This window comes from Anopheles arabiensis, chromosome 3, assembly GCF_016920715.1.
Source record: "Anopheles arabiensis isolate DONGOLA chromosome 3, AaraD3, whole genome shotgun sequence".
Classification (NCBI taxonomy): Eukaryota; Metazoa; Arthropoda; class Insecta; order Diptera; family Culicidae; genus Anopheles; species Anopheles arabiensis.
In genome coordinates, this window is record NC_053518.1 from 90,986,137 (window position 1) to 91,006,374 (window position 20,238).

At 44.9% G+C, this 20,238-nt stretch overlaps 1 protein-coding gene across 2 annotated transcripts; it reads right to left on the bottom strand.

Annotated features, from left to right (window-relative positions):
* Window positions 1-810: 810 nt before the first annotated feature.
* Window positions 811-14,461, bottom strand: LOC120902449 (cofilin/actin-depolymerizing factor homolog). 2 transcript variants are annotated; one of them, XM_040311195.1, is made up of 5 exons: window positions 14,330-14,461; window positions 12,070-12,382; window positions 2,320-2,510; window positions 2,108-2,213; window positions 811-1,998 (listed from the first exon to the last, which is right to left on the bottom strand). In XM_040311195.1, exons 2-5 carry the CDS (start codon window positions 12,070-12,072, stop codon window positions 1,852-1,854), a joined length of 447 nt encoding a protein of 148 aa, XP_040167129.1. In that variant the 5' UTR covers window positions 12,073-12,382; window positions 14,330-14,461; the 3' UTR covers window positions 811-1,851. The 2 variants fall into 2 exon arrangements, with proteins under 2 accessions (XP_040167129.1, XP_040167130.1); XM_040311196.1 differs by lacking the exon at window positions 14,330-14,461 and adding an exon at window positions 12,520-12,655.
* Between the last annotated feature and the right edge of the window lie 5,777 nt (window positions 14,462-20,238).

Genomic DNA, 20,238 nt, shown 5'->3' on the forward strand with positions numbered 1-20,238 from the left:
TTAAAAATGTCCAATACCTGCATCCAACGCCATGATATTTTAACAAATTCTTGAGATGACAGATGTCATGTCGATTGAAAGTTTTATCTTCCTTCAAAATATACACAATATCCAATTGCTCGCAATTTTTGATAATTTGTGTTAATTTTTGTTAGGTTAGGAACATAGGTAATAAGTATTATTTAAGCATTTGTGTAACCAAAAGGTAGACAAATAAATATGAATATGAATGAATGAATGAATTGGGTTCAAATTACCAAATTAGTTACAGATGAGTTGTCGCTCCTTCCCTTAAGAATGCTTGTCAGGAGGAAGAAACGAGATTCGACCTCAAGCTTTTCGAGCTATTCGAAAACTTTGTTCAGCTCTCACTGGAGCGATCAGGATCCGTAGTTAGACTGTCACCCCTTTAGAGTGATATGAATGATATCCTATCTGAACGAATGGTATTCATACTGCCAGCATTTTGCGATGAGGTACGGTGTCTAGAAGGCGTCGACAAGTCCAGTTCACCATAGGTGCAGTGGACTTAGGCCTGCCTCTGTCCTTTTTAAGCGAAACAACTGTAGACGATCTAGGCCTACCTTAACCACAATGGGATTGATATACCCATAACGAGAAAGACAGTTCCACATCATATAGGGATTTCAGTCCATGAGGAGTCAAAATAAATGAGCCCATGCACACGTGTTGTTAAATCGTACGAGTTTGACGGCCTTGCTGTCTGTCATCATTTGTAACTACACGCACTCAGGTGGCACACACTCACTGCTGTCGTTTATTCTTCAAAAAAGAAAAACTTCGAATTTCTTGCATCTGTTTTCCATCATTTTGTCGTCTTCGCTTACTTTATTTCTGTGACGCATACATTATTCGTCCGCGCTTTTGCGCTCCACCTTCCTTTTCACTTCATCATCCCCCCACTTTTCTTCCATCTCCTCCTCTCTTTTTTTCGCTACCACCTTTTCTGTGCATTATGGGCCATAGACTGCTTGTGGTGTTAGTGTGATTTGACTACTACTGATTGCGCGCGAGTTTCTCTTCTTCGTAGCGAATGTATCGCGATCGATCGATAATGATCTTGCAAAATGATGTTTGTTTTTATTCTAGCATGATCGTTACATTCATACTTCTTGATGTCCATGATTACACTTTCGCCAAAAAGCATAAACTTTCATCTTTCTTTCTTTACTAAGCATACAGTACCCATTACACCACTCGCCCTTCCTGTGGCTTCTTTCAGTAAACTCTCATGATGTGATTATTAGTGTACTGTTCCACACTTGTTCTCCAGCAGGATATACTTTCCCCAGATAGTAATAGAGTGGAAGTCTTCACAGACACACACACACTTCGTTCGATAGAGTACAACAAAGGGTGTGTGTGTAAGTGGGTTTGTTGTTTATTCGGTTAATGGTTATACGTTGAATATATAAATGAAGAGTGCTGAGGGTTTGTTCTGTTGATTTCAGTAATTTCTCTTTTTATTCTTAACCACGCGCGCTGCTTGTCGTTGCATAATCATTTCACCTTTTCCTACTTTCACAAACTGTCTTAGTACATACTGCTGCTTCGTCTTCTTCTTCTTCTTCTTTTTCCTTTCCTTTATCTCCTTCTTCCTTATGCAAGATTTTGATGTATGATGGTGGTGGTGGTGCTGGTGTTGTTGTTGTCGTTTGTGTAAGTGTATATAATATGCCCTTCATCTGCTTTTCGTCTCCTCCTTTTTCGCTGTGGTGTGGTGTGCGCGTCTCTTCCTTAAGTAGTAACCTGTCTACTGTGTTTGTGTAGTGTTGTTATTGTTGTTCCCTCTCCCTCTCACACTCCCTATCTTCCTCACTCTCTCTACTCTTACTGACGATCAGTGGCGCGCAGCTTCTCCTCGACCGCTTCCCGCGAGGCCTCGGAAAGGTCAGTAGCCTGAATGTATTTCTGGACGCCGACGAGCGACTTCTTCAGTGCGTCGAACGAGCTCGAGTACAACATCTTCTTCTTGACCTGCGCGCCGCGTGCATGAAAACGAAAGAGAGAGAGTTGATGAAATGTATTAGAGAATATGCAAACCGGAAAGCTGTTCGAAAAACAAAAGAAAGTGTCCGATCCTTACCTTGGCAGTGTCTGGGCACCAGGACATCAGGAACAGCTTCTGCTTCTTCGAGCTCTCTGACGTTCCCTGACACTGGTGCATGTATTCAAAGTCAAACAGTCCATATCTGGAAAAGAAGAGACAAATGTACCTTAAAATTCCTGAACAACAACACACACTGGTCCCTCCTCCTCCTCCTCCTCTTCCTTGCTTGACAGGGCCACACCACTTACCGGCATTCACCGGGGCCGCCTTTCTGTATGTCCTCCAGGAAGCTGTCGTATTCCGCGTTACGGTCGCCGATCACCTCAACATCGATCTGTTTCTCGTCGCGAATGTAGAAGATCACGTAGCGGTGCTTCTTATCTTTCTTAATTTCCTCGTAGGTGGTCTTGCACACGTCCGATACAGTTACTCCGGAAGCCTACACAGCAAGAGAGTGAAAAATGAAAAGGAAAGGCCAACATTAGTTAAAATTGCAAATAAGCGTTTTTTTAATATCTAATATCATTTAGTATGTCTTAAACTTAAGCAAAAAGTAAAATACATCTAAAATCATACATAGAACACGTGGAACGAGAGAAATCAACGATCTTCTCCAAAACTTTTCTTCAGTGGAAAACACACCCCTCAGGAGGGTTCGGGAAAAGAAGGAAAAGCGACACGCGTGATCTGTTCGCTCTCCTCCCTCCTCAGCCCCTTAAAATCCAATGACGGGAATGATGATGATACATGATGATAACAACGTGAAATAGACAGCCAAGTGGGAATGGGCAGAGCAGAGGCAGAAAAAGAAGGAATGGTTGTGGTGGTACCAGAGCACGGGATAGAGGCTCCTCGACCGAGAGGGAGAGCACACACATGCGCACTCTGACGTGCCGGTCGGTTGAAGTTAAAAATAAGCGCCATCTTCCCAACAACACACACACACACACACACACAGCCCAACCCAACCCAAGCGCGGTCGTCTCTTCGTCATTTCGGGAACATCTCATGCGTGGTGCTGCTGCTGCTACTTTGCGCTTTTGCTTCACTGTACTTCTGCTGCTGCTCTGCGCGCTGATAGCGGAAATAATGTTAGCCGGACTGTTTTTCTCTGTGTGCGAAAATGGGGTGTTGGTAACACACCGAAGGAATCTTTAGCTTGCACTAAAAGAAGTTTTTTTCTAGACGGAAGAGAGAGTAGTGCCTTCCTGTCGTACGTTTTCTTTCTCTTTAACAGAAGAGAAGAGAGAAGAAGAAACAAATTTATGCTATTGAACAGAAAAGTTCTCAACACACGTGCTTTTGCCTCCCGGAAGCATGGAGGAGCGCACCGGAACATTACGGCCAGACAAAATGAAATTACTACCGAAAATTCTCATACTGACATATACTCAAACATAGATATAGACTCAACACGTGGAACTCAACCACGAAATACAAACTCCGAAAGACATTGTACATTTCGTCTTACAACACGAAAATATATATTTTCCAAAGCGTGTTCTGCACCTGACACACACGTTCCCCCCGGCGTTCCACTTGATAGAACCCGCCATATCTCTCCACGCAAGTAAACGAATGAAAAGCAACGGAAAAATGCCGGCAACGCCTGTTGTTCTAAATGTAGACGAAAAAACACGTTCACCTTTCTTCGCTCGACTCAGTCTCCAAAAAGACAACACATATATCGATAGGAATCGGTGTACCGTATATTAGAGATCGTGTTACGCACACGCGTTCTCTATTGGCCCGTACCACACCAGAGCGCGTTTTCCTAGAACGACGCTTCTAACGGGTGTACGTACGCGCGCGCTTCAGCGCAACCTCACACACGCACGCAGCGGCGGCAGAGGTCTTTGCCATCCCGAAAAACCTTCGAACACTTCGAACCCCGCGAGCCAAGAGTCTCACGGCAGCAGCCGCGCACTGCGCATAGACACGATCTGCTCTAAATTTAAAACTTATTTTTGGAAAAACCATGTAGGACTTCCCGTGTGCGCGCGACGCCGTACAGCACATTCTGTGTTTCTAAAAAGCGTCCCAGGATGGCAGCGACGTGTGACAACAGAGTGGGTACGTGGAAGAGGAGGTATTACTCGTTTCCGCTTGTTTCGCATTTAGTTTGCAGACCAACTCCGGGAGTTACAAACCAATGAAAAACGAAAAATTCAATTGTACCCACTTTTACTTCATGGACAACTGGAATGTTTTTGCGTTCTCTTGCTGATGTTTTCCTTTAGAGTGCCATCATCATCATGACCACACTTATTCGCGCTCTGTAAAGGAGGTGGTCACATTTTTGCACAACTTCTGAAGTACGTGACGAACGTGTTCTTTATCGGTGACCTACAAACTCTGCAGAAAGCGCAAAATGTAATGGTTGAAGAGAAACTACGGTGAGAAAGCAATGTTGCAAAATGGGCATCAACATAGACATAACCTATGTTAAGTACTTCGCGTTCGAAAAGTGGAATACATTGATAAGGAATATATCAGAAAAAAATGTCAGTTGTGTCCAGGAGAGAAGTCAAATACTTCAAGAGGACAGCCAAGATACAGGAGTACACTTCTGCTCCAATTCTCTTGATAATATGTAAGGGCTAAATAATGATTTCCTGCTACAGAGTCATGTGTGTTGAGGTAGGCAGATAGATATTAAACGAGTCGAACAAGTTTTAGAGCAATTTTCTCGATCCATTCATGAAGACATTAGACTATATCTGTGGCTAAACTTGCCCAAGGGGAAAGAATTAAATTACCGACGCTAGAGAGTCTGCGAATATAACCTTTAAGAGAAGAACTGGTTCTGTATTCTTGATTTGTTTGTATCTATAGCTAAGATATGATACGAAAGAGAGCGCAAACCTGCTCCGACTTGCTATCAGTTAGACATGGGGGAATTGGAATTTAATTCTAGTGACTTAATCTCTGCAAGAGTCTAGAGTACTGTGTAATGTCTTATAGAGGCAGTGAGAACATCATCGTAATGACCTAAAATTACATACTTTCTGATGATGTTAACAAGCTGTGTAATGACAAATCACACCTAAACGGTAATCTACTCAAACCGTCTATAAAAAGGTGGTTATTAGGGGATGAGTAATCAACAGCACCCGAAGGTCTCTTGAAAACGAATTCGTTCCCAATCTAAAAATCACATCGATTACTCACAACCCAACAGATTACTAATCTCCTCCGGGGCAATCACAGACTACGTCCCAGGTACATAAAAGTAGTTGGAAATGAGTCACTAAATTGATTCATTTTAATTGCCAACAATTAGCTTAGCAAGGCATTGGAGAAAAAAAAACCAAATAAAAATCCAAACCAAGCACAAAAGAAACAAAAATATATGGATAAATTATTAATTTACTTATTATTGTCGTCCTTCAACACAGAAAAATGGCAAACGTGGATGGGGTTTGGGGTGGCAAAAGGTCGTCCTTCGCTTGCTTAAACAAGCAGCACGCATACGCTCGGTACAACAACACTGGATCACCAAAAATGGTTTGTTTCACGTACAGGCCCGGCCGATCCGATCGACGACTACCATCAACAGGAAGGAATCAATCCACAACCAAAAACATCCTCCCAAGCAAACAGACAGACACACATGTCCCCCACTCTTAATGCCGGTTTATGATTGTTGTGGTCTAATGTGTACAACACAACCGTACAGAGAGAGAGAGAGAGAGAGAGAGAGACAGAGAGATACGAACAGGTCGAAAGCCACACATAGCTCCACCAGGTAAGCGCCCCTTCCTTCCTTTCGATTGACCATATAAGGGCACATCGAAAGTGCAATAGAGTAAGGGAGCACCACACTCCTTCCCGCGTGTGTAGGTGACGCTATTTCGCCAAATTGAGACATTTATTGTTAGCAACAGATTTATACACAAATGTTCGTTGTGTTACGATCACATTTCGATCATACAAATCATAGCCGATTTTTACAACAGTATGATGAAACAACACGTGTCTGTCTCGTCGTCTGTTGGGGGTCTGAGGGTGGCGGCTGTGCTGGGCCTCACTAACCCGGCCTTTCCGTCAATGTGTGCGCTGACTCATGCAATATCGTTCGAACCGTGACCGTGAGAGCTTTGGATGGACACAGACAGCCACACATACAAACCACAGATGAAGCGAAACCCACGAAATCAGACGATCGAGAGACTGTTGTTGTCTTGCACGCAAACACACACACACACGCACACAAGCAACTTCTGATCATCGCGTCATAAATGGATCGTAGGTTCGCGGGTTTCGCGTGAATGCCACCAGGGGAAAGAAACCAGCACCACAAGCAGCGGTCACCAGTGAATGTTGCTTACACTTCAAGGTTGTGGCATACATTTTAGTGTGATGCACCTTTCCCATCGTCGTCGTTGTGTTCCGGACCAATCAATATAGGGGGGCGGGGAATGAGGACGAGGACGAGAGGTTGCAAAATTAACGCACGAAGGACGACACCACTCTTGCTGGGAGGACTGGGCGGGTTGATGAAGTTGGTGCTGGTTGCGTGTTTTCTCCTATTTTTATTGCCTTCGTGTGTCATGTTAACAACAACACCGTCAAGCTGGACACGTTTGTAACATCCTTTTTCCTTGTTGGTCATAAGTATATGCGTGCCCGTCAAGGTTCGTGATCGACAGTGCATCCAAAAACGATTGCATTGCACAAATATAGGAAGGAAAGCAACAGGAAGACACGGAAATAAACGTGTTAATACTAAACTCTGCCAAAACAGAATAAGAACTTGAAATTAAATTGAAAGGAAAATGCGTTTTAAAAATACTGTGGAAGACTTAATCCTAGTACTATTAAAAACATTTACATTTATTCGAAAATTCTCTTTCAAATCTATGAACATGCGCGCAACCACCGCGAAGGCAGTTTCTTTTATCTCTTCCAAGGACGAAATGATGATGTTAAGTATCCGTTTTTTCTCCAAAAATAAGAAAAAAGCGATTAAATTCTCTTCGCAAAATCGAAAGTATTCCAATCGAAAGAGAGCGAGAGAATTGGGGAGGTCAATGACCGGATGTTGTTGTGTGGAACAATGAACAAGGATCTTTCTCTCTCTCTTAAACGTTTCTAGTGTAAATCCTCTCTCCCATGTTTGTGTTTGTGTGAACGTGGCGGCGGTGATAGTGACCTTTATCAATCGCTGTGTGCCTCCCACAAAAACAACACCGAAGCACCTTCCGAAGGGTGTCGTCTTTGTATCACATTAAAAAATAGAGAAAGAACTATTCTCCCCGTCAGGAACATATTTCTGCACAAGACAAGGGTTTTGTCCTTAGCGCTGCTTTCATTCTTTCTGTGTCTTCGTGTTTCATCTCTTTTGCGTACATTGTGTTTGACTTTCCACAAAGAACCAAAGAGCCAACATAAGAGACAAAGAGAACACACCACCAGACCAACCATTTGAGGAAGAATGACAGCGAGAGATAGCGGAGAATGACATTTACCGGTTCCTTGTTGGGAAGAGGAAGCAGCAGCTACCGGAAGTCTGTCCGACAGTAATTGTTCGTTCGATTGCACTGGGGGGGAGCAGCTAGCCGACACACATGGCCAAATGAAAACGAATACGAGTGGAGACGACAGTAAATGCAAATTCGCTCTCTTCTGTCTGGCTTACCACCGCACACTTCTTAAAAACCAACAGGCCAATGAAACACAAGAAAGAGTAGCAAAGTAGCAGACCAGATAAGAACAGAAAACAGAAGCCGCACACCGAAACATGCCAAAGAAAGTTTCAATAATAGCTGCCGACAACATCAGCAACCAAAAAACCAGACCTTTTCAAAAGATAACAGAGCCAAGTGGCAAAGCATACTGATGATGATGATTCAACAGCTCAAGTATGTTGTTTGGGGAACACGACAACACACCACCACCACCACATTACTACAGGGCGTCTGGGGGTTCGTCGTGTGGCGTGAAGATGTTTCGCCTTCGCATGTTGATTATTGTTGCGTGCACGTGCTATCAGTCAACATTCGGTCAATTATTCATCATGAGACCCTCCTCCTTCCCTACCGGCGTTAGTGGCGAGAGACACACGCGTTTGATGCTATGAAAACCATAATGCCCACAATACTCGCGGTCACATTTTGCTGACCGTCACAACACAGATGATCTCCTTTTTCTCTTGTAACGAAAACTATGCTTGGAATGGGGGTGAAAGGAATGTTAAAAACGACGCATTTTTGTTTAATGGCGAAATTGGACTCTTCATGCTTTGTTGCTGTTTGCTCTTGCGATTGCACATTTGACGTCTGACGTTAGACCAACAAAGGCTTCCACGTAATCATTTAACTCTAAATCGGTATCTTCATCGTGTCGTGGCGTCGTATCTTATCACGATATACACATCGTGGCCCATGGGTCGCCGCGTAAATCCAACTTCGACCGGAAACCAAAACGATACTGAGTGTGTTTTAAGTGCACAACAAATGCAAACTCATTATATGACATTACAGTTCCTCGATAGTATAGTGGTCAGTATACCCCCGTGCCTATCATTATGTGACATTTGTTTGTTCCTCCACCGATGATCCGGGTGATGGTGCACTCAGCCCCATCCTTCTTGAAGACTACACATACATTTCAGTTGATAGTGAATCAAATGCATTCGCGACATCACCCTATTAAGTCGTTGGAGACTATTTGGCATCGTCTACAACGGGGTTGAGACATCAGCTAACTTGAGGAAGGAGAAGAATCATTAAGTCATACCGCGCTACTAAAGGAATGATCATAGGAGAGATCCTCCGGGATGATTTGCTAGGCTAGAGATCTGTTCATCAATATAAATCAACAAGAATTCTGTTTGCTGTAGAAACATGGATTTGTTGAAAAGGTAGCAAAATGCCTAAAAATTCAATATCTAGACTAGTGATGGGTAAAGTTGGCAAACATCCGGAGCCGTCTACGATGTGACTCCGTTAATTTCTGAACCGAAGCCGGAAGGTAGGTCCGCCCAGTATTATCCCGAGTCGTTCGTAATGATCTGGAGCCGTCCGGAGTCGCCTGGAAACGCCTCTGGATTACTTCGAATGACTCCGACTTAGACTCCAGATGATTCTAGATTATTCTGGACGACTCTGGACAACTCCGGACGACTCCTACTCTCCTGAAAGAACTTGTGGATCCATATTTTTCGGAGTCGTATTGTTATTGCTTATTAAACTGGACGCTTTCTTCAGTTCTTACTTCCACAAGCACCCAAATATACCTTTGTCTCCTTTTCATACCTCTCAATATTTGCCATCCATTTCCAACAGGTGTGCGTGTGTCTATGGAGCATTTCCCTCGTCGTACTTACATTAGCGAGGAAAAATCAGCAACTTGTGACACATTTTTCCCATCCATCGGATGATCATGCGATGCCACAGGGTGTGGGAAAGGAACGGGGAGAGAATGTGGAAAGAGTGTGGGATAAGGTGGTGGTCACGCATCTACTGATCCACTTACCCAGCTGCTGTTGCTCCTGTGCAGTGGTGTGTGTCAGTGGTAACGTGTGCAATTTTCCGCCCCACACAACGGCATCATCTTTCAATATTATTAGGCATGTCGTCGCACCAAGAGAGTGGGACCGACGACACATCGCCCATTTCCACCCTTTTCTAGCGGGGAGTAATTAACCAAAAAACATGATTGAAAAACTGAATTCTCATTGAACCGTCTTGGGCGTTACGCCCCGCGTATACCCCCTCGCGCGGGTACCGTTATCTCTTGCCAAACGCGTTTGTTTTATTCGTGTTGATAGTTGGCAAAACGGAGTCATCATTTGGACAAGTTGGTGTGGAGGTTGTTTCCCTCTACGCCTTGCCTTACACCCGCTCACCCAAAGCAGGTTGACTCATCTTGACCGACGACCAAGTTGCGCAAATAAAAAACACCGAAGAAAAAGCTAAACGCTCACAACTCAGCGTAAAAAAAACAACAAAGTGACGCCTTGCGATGCGCCTGTGTGCTCCACACAGCGCCTCGCACACAATCAACCGAACCGGCCCTTCTTTGGTAGTGGAAACTGGAAACACCTCGTCGCACACACGCGGAGATCTGTGAGGAGCGGCGTTTATCAGTATGACACACTCATCATACACACATACACCAAACGGCAGAGTGAACAACACAGATGCACTTTATCGCACAGCGCAACGCGCTTCATTGCGCGCGTGCTCTTGGTGTATGTGTTGGAGGAGAAAAGCAAAAAGAAGGGCGACGACGAGCAGAAAAAGGCATTACCCGGCTCATGAAATGCACACCAACACACTTATACATCAAAGTAGTTGTGTGTACCGGTCTTTCTATCTCTCTCTCTTTTTTTATCTTGTCTTGTGTGCACAAGTGTATTGGTGAGCGTAGCGGTGTTCCGTTTCTCGTTTCTCCATCTCATTCTCACACCTGGAACAATCTCGGCAATAATCATTGCCATGGGCGATGACTCACGCAACACACCATACTGCACACAAACACACACACACATATATACGGCCTATCCCTTCAACCAACGCCTTATCATATCATTATCCCCCTCTCTTCCCCACACATACAGACTTTCATGCTCCGTGAGATGATATCGTGACGGTTGCGTATCATTTATCTGTCTCTCTCTCTTTCACTCAGCGGTACACTCGCACACACACACACACAGCCAACTTTGCTTGCCGCCGCGTGCACACACCGTCGTCGCTGCTGCTGACAACTTTGACCATATATGGTAATTTGGCTCTGTATTTCACCAACCGTTGCTGCTGTATGTGTGACTCGAGCGAGGGTGTGTGCGCACACCCGGTGTCATAGTGAGCGAGAGAAAAGGACGGTGATTTTGAATGCCATTCACACCCGTTAATCATTCGCATATTTCCAGTGAATTTCTCATCGCCTTGCCCTGCCTTATTCCCATTTAAGGAAAAACAGGTGGAAACGAACTTCCAAAATTCGCACCAAAAAAAGCAGGGAACCAATTCTCATCAAAACAATCAGAAATTCCTTATCAAATATTTTTTATCGACGAATTGATTCTCCATCGTCATCGAGCGAGATATCTCTCTCGTACCCCCTCTCTCCTTTTCTTTTTCCATTGAAACAGTCATTACCTTATAAGGTAAATCGATGCCCTCTCTCTATCTCTCTTCTCACTCCATCCCTCATTGCTCATTGCGCGCTACATTGCATTTTCACCCAATACACATACACCACTCGTACACACTGACGAATCAGAAAGAAAGAAAAAAACATGTCCGTCACTTCTTTCCGGTCTTGACATTTCACGAATGAAGTGCACAACTGACAGTCGCAAATATTCTCCTCAAATGTCTCAGTGTGTGTATGTGTGTGTTTATTTCAAGCGATGGTGAAGCTTTTTTTGCACTGAATTTGGTGAAGTTTTCGGCGATCATTGACGCGATTTTAAACGCTTTTGATGGCCAAGAAATTGAATGAGAGAAACGAGGAAGAGACGGAGAGCAGCAGGGGAGCTAAAAATGCCGGGTTTCCGTTCTCGTTCTCTTTCTCACTCACTTCCTCTCGGTATCCAATGATGACATGAAATGCCGGCTGTTTCGCTCTGACGCACTTTCAGCTCGAAATACTACTACAGCCCTGTGTGTATGTGTTTCGCTTGTGTAATAGTAGTCGTAGTCGTAGCAGGCAATGGAAAGCTCGGTGCATGATGAGCCACTTCTTCCATACATACACATACACACACACACACGTACGAGCGCACGCACGCGCACACACTGGCTCCTATTTGGGTGTTTGAATGTACAGTTTCCGTCCGAAGAATAAAAAAAATATGCTTCATCGTTGATCTGGAAGGGATCGTTTTAAAAATTAACTTCATTCACTTCTCTCACACAACCTCGTTTCGTTGAAAGTGTTTTTGTCCACGTTTGGAGACCGTTCGTTTAACTTTCTTGCATTGACCGCAAATTTCCTAATTTCACTCGAACTCCAACACACACTCGCATTCCCCGTCTACTCACCATTTTAACACGTTTCTGCGGCTATTCAATTGGGAAGAAGTTTGCTTTGCCGGTTCTCTCTTCTGCTTCTCTCGCTGGTGGAGTTTTCTTTCACACACGCACACTGGACGTCACTCGGCCTTTTCCGCACACAAACAATACACACACAGGCTAGGTTTAGCTCCGTTTCAGAAAAGGTGTGACTTCCCTCTGCTCCAAAACAATGCCGTGTGTCGTCACTGCTGACACACAACAAAAGGTACACACCACACGGCACTTGCAAAAACGCACGCGCACACACACAGAACTACGTGTACGGGGTCGGTCGCTAAAACTGTGGAGTAGAAGAAAACGTTAAACAATTACTGTACCATGTACAAAGGGGGCAAAATGCAAAATGTGGTGACGAAAGAAAAAAAGCTGAAAGATGCCGGGAGTAACAACGGTCCCACAGTGTTCTCCAACACTTACATCGGCTGTCAAACTATGGCCAAAAGCACTACTTCAACTCGCTGGCGCTACTTGCTGTCTACACACAACTACCGTCCGTGAAAGAAAAGTACACTCTGAACGGCGCCTTCCACAGTGAGCAGCGTTTTACCTCCCGCTATTGCTAATGTGGTGCTTGTGTGTGTGAGTGTGCCGTTTCGTTCAGCGAAACCGCGCGTACGTGATATCCCCGCTGAACGGGTGACAAAGACAGCACTACTGTGGTCTTAGCAACCATCAAGCAGTGTAGGGGCGCGTGCGAAAGAGAGAACAACTCGCCCTGCCAAATGTGTGCATGCGAGTGTGTGTGTGAGGGGGACGAGCTTTGCATGAACAAGCCGGCACACTCATACACATAGAATCACCACCATCCGCACCACTACACAGTCAAGCTGAACTACCAACGTAGCGGAAAAATGCTGCGCTCCCAGCGAGCAAGCGGGCGAAAATCGGAAAACGCCGGTACGTCCAGTTTTCCACTCAACAGCGAAAACGAACGCCACATGTAGAAGAGCTTTTTATCTTGATGAAGAAGAGGAAAACAGACCTGGTACGGGGTGAACCGGAACCGGAAAGTTGCTTCTTCCATCGCACCACTCTCCTCTCCCTCTACCCTTTACATTTCTCTTACTTCTAGTGCGGTTTTCTTCTTTCTCCCATTTCCATTTGGTGGTCGTTGCTCTTCACTTGAAGGGGACTGGTAAAGCGAACGTACGCGTGTATGTGTGTGGTGATGGTTAAAAAGTATTCAGATAATTTTAAGCAGCCTTTCCAGTCCAACGAAAAATAGAGTGAGACCAACATACAGATAGCTCTTCCTCTTTCCAACTAAGGGAAAACAGACACGGCTACACGTTCTCGCTCATTAAACCCCGGCTCGGGCAACGTTTTGCTTCTACGGTGTATGTGCTTGATCTGTACTTCTAGCGCGCAGACACACACAGACGTACACGCTCATACCGATTCAAAATGGGTGTGTGCCCTACGGGCGAAAAACCGTCATCGGTGTGCCGGTGTTAGCGACCGTACCCATACACTTCCACACACACACACACACACACACACACACACACACACACACACACACACACACACACACACACACACACACACACACACACACACACACACACAGATGCAATGTGAGGTAAAAGAAACGCCGCCTTCGATGTGTGATGCCACTCTGCGGGAGATGCGTTCATCGCCACATAGGGAATAAACTTTGAAAAGAAAAAAAAACCCCGACAATCTGTATGATCGGAAAAAACATTTCCACTGTGCAACGTTGCATTTTCTCTGCAGCCCACCGCGGCACATAGGCAACACGGGAGCGAGAGAGGGCGTAGGGAAGATATGTGAATGAGAGAAAAGAAGAAGACCGAACCTTCGATATCGCTTCCTTCTCCTCTTCACCACACACCGCCCAAGAGAACAATTGCACATTTGCCAAACATACTAGCGAAAATTACACAAACGTACATGGCACACTCACCCACACACACACACACTAGCAAAGTGACTGATTGGCGATAGAAAAAGCCTGCAAACGTTACATTTGTAGCACCTTTTTCGGCTAACAAAAAGAACGCATGAACGCACTGCTTGCTCTCACACACACACACATTCACGTACACGCGCACCGTACTTTTGCACACCGCTTGCTGCAGGTGAGGGATTGTGTATCCTCTCGTTCGATGACGCATCTTTTCTTCGCACGAAGTTTACTCGAATGGCCGGTTAGTTTCCTTCATCCTAAAAATCCTAGAATGCAAAATCCCAGCGGTGTGCTTACCTGAGGAAAACAAGACCAATTCTAGCCGAAAGGGTCGACGACACCGGGAAAGCGAGAAAGACACGTCTGCTCGCTGTGAGTGCTTGCGGGAAGAATGGCGTATGCGACGGTTCACAACAAATCAAAGGTAGCGAAGAAATCGGCACGCCGACTGGCTAATGTAAACCCAGTGACCAAGCGAACGCAATACACAGGTGGGCGCACGCTGCCCAATCAACAGACAGAATCGGTACAGTGCAACGCAAAAAATAGGTCGTGATTAGATGAGGTTTGTCGAAACACATTGCAAGAAAAGGACAGCAATATAATGATGATTTATAATACGCTATCTATTGAGCAAAGCAGTGAAGCAATGAAGCTTTCATTTTTTATCCTGACCTGTTGTAAAAGCACGATGATACACAAATTAAACAATAGCTGATAGAAATTATCGCAGACGCTTGGTTTTGTTGCCATCTACACTAGTGATGGGAAAAATGAAGTTTTTGTCGGAATCGATTCCGGCTAGCTCCGCAGTTTTCTGGAATCGATTCCGGATAGTAGGTCCGGAATCAGTTTCCGGAATCGATTCCGGAATCGGCTCCGGAATCGGAATCGACTCCGGAATCGGCTCCAGAGATGATTCCGGAATCGGTTCCGGAATCGACTCCGGAATCGGCTCCGGAATAGGAATCGGTACCGGAATCAACTTCGGAATCGGCTCCGGAATAGGAATCGGTTCCGGAATCGACTCCGGAATCGGTTCCGGAATCGGAGTCGGTTCCGGAATCGAAGTCGGTTCCGGAATCGACTCCGGAATCGACTCCGGAATCGGTTTCGAAATCGAAGTCGGCTCTCGAATCGGAAATGGCTCATAAATTAGAATCGGCTACCAAACGGAGTCAGTTTCGGCATCGCCAGCAAGCATTCCAGCATCGGAATCGGCTCCGGAATTGATTCCGAACACGGAATCGGAATCAGGTAGGTCCGATTCCGAGCTCCCACCACTAATCTACACACAAGCTACACACACGAAGCTTGGCGAACTTTTTGACATAAGAAATGGAGGCGCCATGTACGTGACCATGTACAGTATGTCTCAAAAATTATCGTCATCAAGAGCATATTATTTTGCCCAAGAAAATATATATTTTTATGAAGATTTTGCTCATTTGCAAATATTGCATACCCTTTATTAAACTCTTCACATGTATTATTTAAAAATATGATTTTTTTTTAATTCTTTTTTATTATCACCGCAGATTCAAATAGAGGAATAAAAGAAAACAGATAGTTCAAACAGTTAAACAAAAAAATAGTTTGGTGTGAAAATAAATACGCATTATTACATAAATAAGAATGAAAAATGACTTTCCGAATATTGAATAAATTGGAAATGGTGTAGATAAAATTTGAAAAACACTGTGTGTCATATTAACCCGAATAAAAAAAAAACGAGTGTAACGGAATACGTCGTTATGATGTTACGCTGGCAAATGTCATATTCTCTTAAGAAACTCTATTTGATTTTTAACGGCTTTAAAAAACTGTTAATAATCAAATAGAGTTTCTTAAGGCTAATTGGGCCGTGTGCTCATTAAAAAGCGTCCTAGTTCCACAAAGTAGCGCTTCGCTTGGCTAATGAGACGTTTCACCTTTCGCCACGTACCGGCGGAACGCAGGTGCTTCCTTACCCATCGTTGAGCAGAATGAGAATGCTTTTTAGTTTAGAATAGTTTAGTCATAGGCGAAAGCTCCCAAATAGCCAACTCGTACTTTATAGCTGATTTGGGGCTGTTAAATCATTCCAATGTCGTACTTTGTGGCTGATTAAGAGATAGACGGTACTTTGCGGAACTATGGAGCTTTTTAACAGGCACATGGCACTCTCAGGAACCTTGTAGCTGTTTAGCCTGATGTATATGGTTCACGATGGAACTTGAAGGCTTGTTAAGAAAGCGTACCGAACTTGATGGAACTTTATAGCTTTTTAATGCATGACATCGGTACGAGGTGGCCCTTGTCAAAATCTCAAAGACTGTTGCCGTCAATCATCTCGTTGCTGCTGTTCAAGCTAGATAAGTTAATTAAAGAAGAAATATTGATTGAAGTGATTGTGATTTTTAGTAAACTATGTAAAATTATGCAAAATACAAGAACTTTTAGAGTTTTAAAATAAACATGAACATAAAAAACAGAAATCGTGTTGCTTTTTTCATTGATGACGCCTTGCTTGAAAATAAAACGCAAAGAAAAATAATCCCTGGCACCGTGGCATAAGAAAGCTGTTTAGGCGCTATTTGAAAGACCCACATGGAACTTTGATGCTGTTTATCTGCTGCAAAAGGCGAATTCAAGAAGCGATCTTTAGCATGCCAAAATTAGTCATACCGGTAAGTCTTGCTAGCGAGGACGGTACTTCATATGGCCATAGAATAGGCAGCCCAAGGAGGGTGGGGGTTCGAATACAGTTTGCTAAAGATTTTAAAGTGTACGCCAATGCAATCCCATCTGTATGTTACAAATCATGGAAAAGATTAGAATGAAATGATGAGACCTTGCTGATGATATGGTAGTGGAACTTTAAATGTGTGGTGTGATCGTCAGGCCGGTCTCGTAGTACAGTCGTCAACTCGTACGACTTAACAACATGCCCGTTATGGGTTCAAGCCCCAAATAGACCGTGCCGCCATACGTAGGATTGACTATCCTGCTATGGGGGGAAATCAATTAGTCACTGAAAGCCAAACCCACAAGAGGTAAAGGCAGGCCGTGACCGACAACGGTTGTTGAGCCAAAGAAGAAGAAAGAAGAGAGTGATCGTCAGGTTTGAAGCGATACTTCAATGGATGCGCTTGGTCCCTGACTGCACTGAGGAGGCTGCGTACTGCAGTTTGGTCACTTAACTCCGATCTGTTTGGGCTGTGTCTGAAACCACCTCTACTGTACGGATGATCGTCTTCCTTATTGGTACGCTGTTACCTTACAGTTACCTACTCTTGCACCGTGGACCGTGTCTATCTGAGGTAGCAAAAAACACGCGTAGAAAGATGACGCGTACCGTTCATAAATATTGTTTGTAAATATTATACATTATCAGATATAAACGTATGCATGCACGTCGAACGAGCCGGCCGGTGCTCTAGCATTTGTGACACTAAAACACAAACCTATAGTATCATCATGGGTGTGATGGTACTGCTCATATCAATCCATGTGAAACATTCAACCGTAGAGAAAGGGGAATACAATTCCGAACCAATGTGAAAAATGTACGGTAACGAAGAGAACGATAAGGTATATCGAGCCGATAACTTATGGGCTTATCAGACGAGTTCGACTCTCACCGTTCGACTCTCACCACTCTCTTGGGCTGTAATCTATGCTCCACAGAAGAACTGGTTTCAGTTTGGCACGCGAATTGTTAACTATCTCCCTCACTCATATAGTTCTCAGCACAACCTGTGATTACGGCTATCTCGTACTCCCCTTCCCATGTTAACGCATGAAATTTCGGACGCATGTCAGTGTGTTGGTGGTGTCCGTCTCGCCCAACATTCCAGTTGAAAGTATCATAGCTGCGCCGTAAGGCGCATGCAAAAGAACAGTGCCATTAAGTTTAAGCCTTCAATTCGATCGTGACGATGTACGGTACGCATCAAATGTTACCGAATCTAGTGTAAAGTGATCAGTTGAAGCTCTTTACGTGTATTGCAATTGTTTTCAGAGAATATTTGAAACCCAAAACGACCGAAATGGCGACCCATCGTAAGCCGCAATCCACGCCGGCTTATGCGCCTGAAGATGAACCGGCACCGAGCACTAGCAAACGGAGCAAAATTGAGCACGATACGGTACGATCTGCGCCTAAAACGCCCGACAATGGTCCAACAGCGGGCACCAGCAGAAAGCGTAAGAACGAAGACGCCATGGATGTATTGAATGAAATTAAAAGATTGCAAATTGATGCTAAGCCTACAGTGCCGGGTACAAGAAGTGAACACGAAGACGACACAAAGAAGCATGGACTGCAGTGCTTTGTCCCGGGCATTCTGTACCAGCTCAAGCTGCAAGTGCTGTTCGTGCTGAATTCGTGGAGTTGGGAGCTGAAAAGCTTCAACATAGCGTCGGAAGGGCGAATGGCGGGCAAATTCGATGACATTGTGCTGGAGCAGGTCACGGTAGATGGTGCGATCAGCACCATTTACATTCAAGCCAAACATACAACGAGCGATGACGCCACCGTGAACAGCACTGCTCTTGTGACGGGCAAGTCGGACCAGTTCTTGATTTCGAAATATTTCACCAGCTTTCTCGAAATGCTGCAACCAGTGTTAGGCATTCGGGAGGCACAGCTTGTCATTTGCACCAACTCGAAGCTGGCGGACGAGGTCAAGAAGGTGATGGAAGAGTACACCTTCCAATGGGAACACATTCAGCAAACGTTCCGTCAAATAAATGGACGCGCTTGGCGGTTCAACCAGAAGGAAATGGTAAAACATCCAAAGTTTAAGCTGCTGTTGGAGAAGCTTCGCACAGAATGCTCGGAAGGGAGCCGGCTCGCTAAAGCGTTAGCTGAGCACATTTTTGAACAAAAGCAAATCAATCTGAAGGATCCATTGTTCAAGAAGTATCGCTCGGCGATTGTTTCCAGCTTTCTGCAGCAGCAAAACGGAAAACATTACCGTTGGCGGCAAGATCTATCCACCACGCTGAAAGACAACTTTCGTGCAGAGTTTGAAAAGTGGTATAAAGCGCTGGTTGGGGCGAACACAGACGTGTGGGAAGAAATTAAACAGAAGCAAATGAATTTCTCCGAAGGTTTCCTAAAACTCGATAAATCCGTGAGCGTTGAGCTTGCAGCCCTCCCAGATGGGATCGTAAGCGATGAGCTGATTAATGATTTCTTCAATCGGCTCGTGCTAGTGACCGACACGATGAACGAGGACCAGCTGACCGAGTTGTGCCAGAGGCAGCAGCAGAAGGCGCGCGGTACGGTAGCGAGCAGATTCATCAACTATAATGTGACCTGTGTCGCGTTGGAAAAGCTGAAACATCTAAACACAGCAGAACTAGACCGGAGCACTATACACAGCTGTCTCGATTTGCTTAATCTGAAGGGAGCCTGCGCAAAGCCACGCACGCAGCTCGAGCGACAGCTGATGCAGTTGAACAAGGAAAAGCTGGCAGCAACTGAACTGTACGGTTCGCTCGATTTTCTCCTAAACGGTGACGAGCGGTTCAAATTGTACACTTCCGATCACACCGAAATGGAGGCGGAACGGATATTGGATTTGTTTTTCGATCAAAACGACCCAGAAAGTGAGTTCGTTATCGTGGACAAGGCACAATACCTCGCTGGCAGGAAAACAATAAGCAACGTGTATCGACAGTTAAACTGTTCCCTGGTACTGGTCATCGTTTGCCCGAAGGGTGAAGAGCTTGATCCGGTATATTGGGAGGCGCTAGAGCTACACGCCGAGGAACAGAAACATCAGCGCATGTTGATTATTTTAAACGACAACATCGAAACACCAAGCGAACGTTTCCTTGTCAGCGACTTGGAGGATGAGGGTCAAAAGGTGGTTCAGGAAAGGGTTCGCCTCTACGGGACGCACGTGTTGTTGGGGAGTTTGGTTGAGTCTCAGGACGAGTTGCGCTATCTGGCCCGCCTGGTCCAGATGTGCGACAAGGCGAATCGCCAGCCGAGCTTAAACGATGTCTGCTTCAAAGATGTGGAGGGCTTGTACATTATGCGCAGGTTAATGTCCCGCCATTCACAAAACGATGCCAGACTATTGCAGTATGGGTTAGAAACGTACCGAGAATTTGATTCGCCAGAGCTTCAAATACACGATGTTATGAAGGCGCCAAACAAAACTGTAATAGCTATTCTTGATGCACCAGGATGTGGGAAGACCACATATCTA

Bases quoted from the DNA above. Each gene is read 5' to 3' on its own strand.
- LOC120902449 (XM_040311195.1), bottom strand. The intron at 2,214-2,319 runs GTAAGTGGTGTG...CTTCTTTTCCAG, and splicing joins GGCGGCCCCGGTGAATGCCG to ATATGGACTGTTTGACTTTG. The intron at 1,999-2,107 runs GTAAGGATCGGA...CGCGGCGCGCAG, and splicing joins GGTGCCCAGACACTGCCAAG to GTCAAGAAGAAGATGTTGTA.